At 32.2% G+C, this 4,158-nt stretch overlaps 1 protein-coding gene across 4 annotated transcripts; it reads right to left on the reverse strand.

Annotated features, from left to right (window-relative positions):
* Nucleotides 1–225: 225 nt before the first annotated feature.
* LOC127251277 (SHUGOSHIN 2-like) lies at nt 226–3,423 on the reverse strand. 4 transcript variants are annotated; one of them, XM_051274915.1, is made up of 11 exons: nt 3,369–3,422; nt 2,505–2,593; nt 1,951–2,117; nt 1,840–1,877; nt 1,622–1,730; nt 1,502–1,525; nt 1,320–1,388; nt 1,190–1,231; nt 982–1,075; nt 846–903; nt 226–761 (listed from the first exon to the last, which is right to left on the reverse strand). In XM_051274915.1, exons 2-11 carry the CDS (start codon nt 2,566–2,568, stop codon nt 467–469), a joined length of 960 nt encoding a protein of 319 aa, XP_051130872.1. In that variant the 5' UTR covers nt 2,569–2,593; nt 3,369–3,422; the 3' UTR covers nt 226–466. The 4 variants fall into 4 exon arrangements, with proteins under 4 accessions (XP_051130872.1, XP_051130871.1, XP_051130873.1 ...); XM_051274914.1 differs by having other exon boundaries at nt 226–764; XM_051274917.1 differs by having other exon boundaries at nt 569–720; nt 3,369–3,423.
* Nucleotides 3,424–4,158: the final 735 nt, after the last annotated feature.

A 4,158-nucleotide genomic window follows, 5' to 3' on the forward strand; every position in this document is an offset into this window, starting at 1 on the left:
CATTCACCAAACAACATCTGCTAAAACTAAACTTCCAACACAATCCAAAACGATGACCAAACTGACCCTAATCTTGGAAGAAACTCAAATTTGAATGTGTTTCACTTCCATTAGATAAAATCTACTCTAAAATCCAAATCCACTCTCAATTCCAAATTATTCAAAATAAGCTAAAATGAAAACAATAAACTTCCATCAATAATTATAATGAATAATAAGGATTTGTTGGCATAGATTTGATCTATTTCAGATTTCACCCCAAATTGATCCCTATTGATAAGTAGTTTTTCTTATTGTCAACACTTCTTATGTACTTTACTACCAATAAAAGGCTACCAGCATCGAATCAGACAACATTGTAACATATAGAAACAAGATAAAGAACAGAAGAAATGAATATATGAAAATTGAGCATACAAAAAACATACCTCAAACAAACTCTTGTGTGGAAAGGATGAGCAATGCCTCACTCGGGTCTGCGCATTTTGACTTTTAGCGAAATCTCCTTGTAAGACCGAACCTTTACAGATGCTTGGCGTGTTGGCCTGCAGCTAGATGATCTTCCTGACGTTTGGGAGTCGCACATTTCATCAGAAGCCCCATTGTTGCCATCATTTTTCATCGATGCATTTTCTGAAGAAAATTTTTTTACTGAAGGAAAATTTCCAGGCAATGGTTTGAAGTGGTCTGTCTCAGATGACTTCTCAGGAGGTCCGAGTTCTGCATCATTAAACTTAATAGATTGTCTCCTTGTAGAACACCTGCTGTTATAGAAGGGAATGATGGCAAACTAACTAAATTAAATATGAATGGAGATTGAGGGTATTGGATAAATTCTCGAAAACCTTTTGCTTCCAATCCTGTGTTCAGATTGAAGTTTGATTGAAGTGCCTGAAACCAAAGCTGATCCAATGGAAAAAAACAAAACTTGAGCGAAAAAATGATGAGAAATTTCAGAATATTCCAAATCTATTTACTCACTGCTCGGTTGCGAACTTAGCTTGCCTCTACAATGCTTTGCATCATGTCTGTTTTTGTTTGAAGACTTGTCTTCCTCCCGAAACTTGATTAACATCTTATACAAGGATTTTTAAAAAATAAAATAATGATCCTTATATAAGCAAATGCATCACATTATTAATAACCAACACAAAACAGCTATGGATCATTAAGGGAAGTGCATTTCTACCTCGGCATCAGTATTTTTGCATTGTTTATCCTTTTCTTTTTCCTGGTTAACAAATAGGCACAAGTTAGATATACAGTAGAAAAACTAACTATGCATAGCAGATCGATAAAGTTAATAGTATTAAGAGAACCTCAAGTTGCAAAGTTCTTGCTTTAAACGAACCATTTATGCATTGGAGCTCATGTTGCAAAACTTTCAACTAGAGGAGACACCGGAAGGTTAGTTATTTCCGGATAATTATGGTTGGAGTGAAGTCAAGATACATATAGAAAGAAAAATCTCATTCGAGTTGCATATCCCCTACATGCTTACCTGTTCTTTACCAGTGTTTAACTCCTGAAAGTCAACGAACCAATGAATGTCAATAACAAATGAAATCACTTCCTTTCGAGGAAATCAACATTTTAAGAGCGTAAGCAAAAGTAAACACACCGAAACCAATTGTGAGTTTGTGAGAGCCAACTGTTGATTCTGATCCTGCATTTTGACTATATTTACTCTCAACCTATCTAACTCGGCTCCGCCCAGTTCAATGATTTTGCTATCACACAATAAAGTAGAGGAATCAACAATAGAAACATCCAAACAAGAAGTAGCAATTTGATTTACAGTAGAATTATTTGCAACACAATGAAGTTCGAGGAGGATACTTTCTCTGCGCCAAAATCTTCACCATTTCCATGTTTTCCTGAAACCGAAAACTGATCACAAGGGCATATCAATCCCAACAAAGATTATAAAGCCTCTGCACAAAAGCTTACCTTCTTAAGCTGATCAATATACTCCTTCGTAGTACTATCAACAAATTCTAACTTGTTCTCTTGAGTTACTAATCTCTGCTTTTGGGGAAGATTGCTAATATCTGCCAATTTCTTTCTCCCAACAGCCCGGTGGATCTCCCCAAATCCTTTATCCCCAATAATTTGTACTAAACATAAGGAAGTAAATTAACACTATATGTTATCTGCTAAAGAAGCAAACAGAAAAAAGAAATGGCAAATCGAAAGATTAATTCATCCATATGTAAATATACAAACTCAAACTACATGAAATCATCGCACAGCAATCGTGGTTCAATTATCGAGTATTATTGAAATTGAAATTAAACCCTAAATTAGTGATGATTTTTGAATGCACATAACACCTCATCGTCAGGATGCATACCAATCATTGAAAGTTAAAGAGAAAATGCCCTCGGAAGAGCAGAACCAACACAGCGCCTTCATAGGCAGTGGACCAACAAAAAACACTAAACTTTTGAACGATTTCGTTAACTGGAGAGGCGCTCGAGAATCAAACCAAATTGAAGAGTTACCTCCTGCGGCTGTGATTGCGGCATTCTGCGTGTCGACGATCCGAAAGCCGTCCTTCTTCGACATTAGTGCTCCCGCCACCGCTATTGCTCTGCCATTTTTAAAAAATTAAATAGTAAAAATCGGAGGGGTGTTCTTTTACCAAAACAAAAAATAAATAAATAAATATATTTTTCTAAAAATATTAATATATCGTATGCATTCAGTATTTTTTTCATTTTTTACAATAATTTTTTATATTTTACATTAAAAAAATCATTTAAAGTATCTTATAAAATAAATACACTCAAAATCTCACTGTATTTTACAATTTTTTTAATTAAATAATTATTTAAAATTAAATAATTTAAAATAAAATATTAATTATTGTCAACAGTAAAAGTTTACTCTTTTCATTTCTTTATTTGTTCATAACAAATAACTTTTTTCTTTATAATAAAAAATATTACATGTGTTTATTTGAGAGATTTTAGTTGTGTTTAGACAGACCTATTTTTATCCATTGGCCCTGTGCACTATTCTGGCTTGGGCTTTTCAGTCCACTTGTGAGAATAAAATCAAATTTTAATATTTCGTATACAACTCACTCTTGAAATAAATTTAACTTTCTCGTAATGAACAGAAGTTGCATGGAGTTTGTTTAATCCTATTTTTTTTCTTCAAAAATATCAAATCAAACACCTATTTTTTATTTTTTATATTATACTAAAAATTAATTTTACATTCAAAACATCAAGTTAACACCTATTTATATCACATCATACAACTATTCAAATTCAAATTTTTTACTATTCAAATCCCAACTCAAAATCCAAACCCCCAAACAAACACACCCTAAATAAATTTGTTCCTCTTTAAAATCTCACCAATTGCATTCTTCATTCAAATTACTCCCAACAACGCTAGCAGCTTATCTCCTGCCACTCGGTGCCAAGGCTCTTCACAGGATGCGGATATCAGTGCCGGATAGTACCACCTGAGATCAGGAAAAAACGATAAGCACTTATAACAGTTTTTTATATTTTTCGTTATTCTTCACATCTCCAAAGCTAACGCGCTTCTTACCTATTTTGAACTTGACTCAGATCTGAGGATTCGGGCATTTTCTCGTATTTTAGTGTGGGTACTAAAATTTGATGGTTAAACAGACATTTTGTCTAAAAAATTTTATTTCGCTATAATTAAATTTGATTTTTTAAATAATAAATGTTATCTTATAGTACAACATAAAATTTTATATAAACAAAATAATATATTTATATAACTAATATAAATTAATTTTATAAAAAAAATTGAATGTATAAAAAATATATTTTTTGTCTGTTAAATTATTTTTATTTTTTTTGTTTGTCAACTAAATTTATTTTATCACTCTCTCCGTCCCAAAAGATTTGTCTTGTTTTTCCATTTTTGTCCGTCCCAAAACAATTGTCTTGTTTCCTTATTTAGTAGTCGTGGTCCCCACTTTATAACAAAATTATTTCTACTTTTTCATACTACCCCTAATTATTACTCTAACATACTCTTTAGAATCCTTCAAAACTATAATTTGGGTTGTGTTTAGCACGGAATTTAAGGAATATTGATAGTGGGTAAAAAATATTGTAAAAGATTTTTTTGCCCTTGTGATTGTATTAGTGTAAAAAATAGTGGCAA

This window comes from Andrographis paniculata, unplaced genomic scaffold (assembly GCF_009805555.1).
Source record: "Andrographis paniculata isolate CXL003 unplaced genomic scaffold, ASM980555v1 Contig43END, whole genome shotgun sequence".
In the NCBI taxonomy this organism is placed as follows: domain Eukaryota; kingdom Viridiplantae; phylum Streptophyta; class Magnoliopsida; order Lamiales; family Acanthaceae; genus Andrographis; species Andrographis paniculata.

What these genes read in the sequence shown, in the direction of transcription:
- LOC127251277 (XM_051274914.1), bottom strand. Translation starts at nt 2,568, where the DNA reads ATGTCGAAGAAGGACGGCTTTCGGATCGTCGACACGCAGAATGCCGCA. An exon ending in CGCAATCACAGCCGCAGGAG is followed by an intron (nt 2,118 to 2,504) that starts GTAACTCTTCAA and finishes CCTTATGTTTAG; the next exon opens with TACAAATTATTGGGGATAAA. An exon ending in GCTAAGTTCGCAACCGAGCA is followed by an intron (nt 904 to 981) that starts GTGAGTAAATAG and finishes CCATTGGATCAG; the next exon opens with CTTTGGTTTCAGGCACTTCA.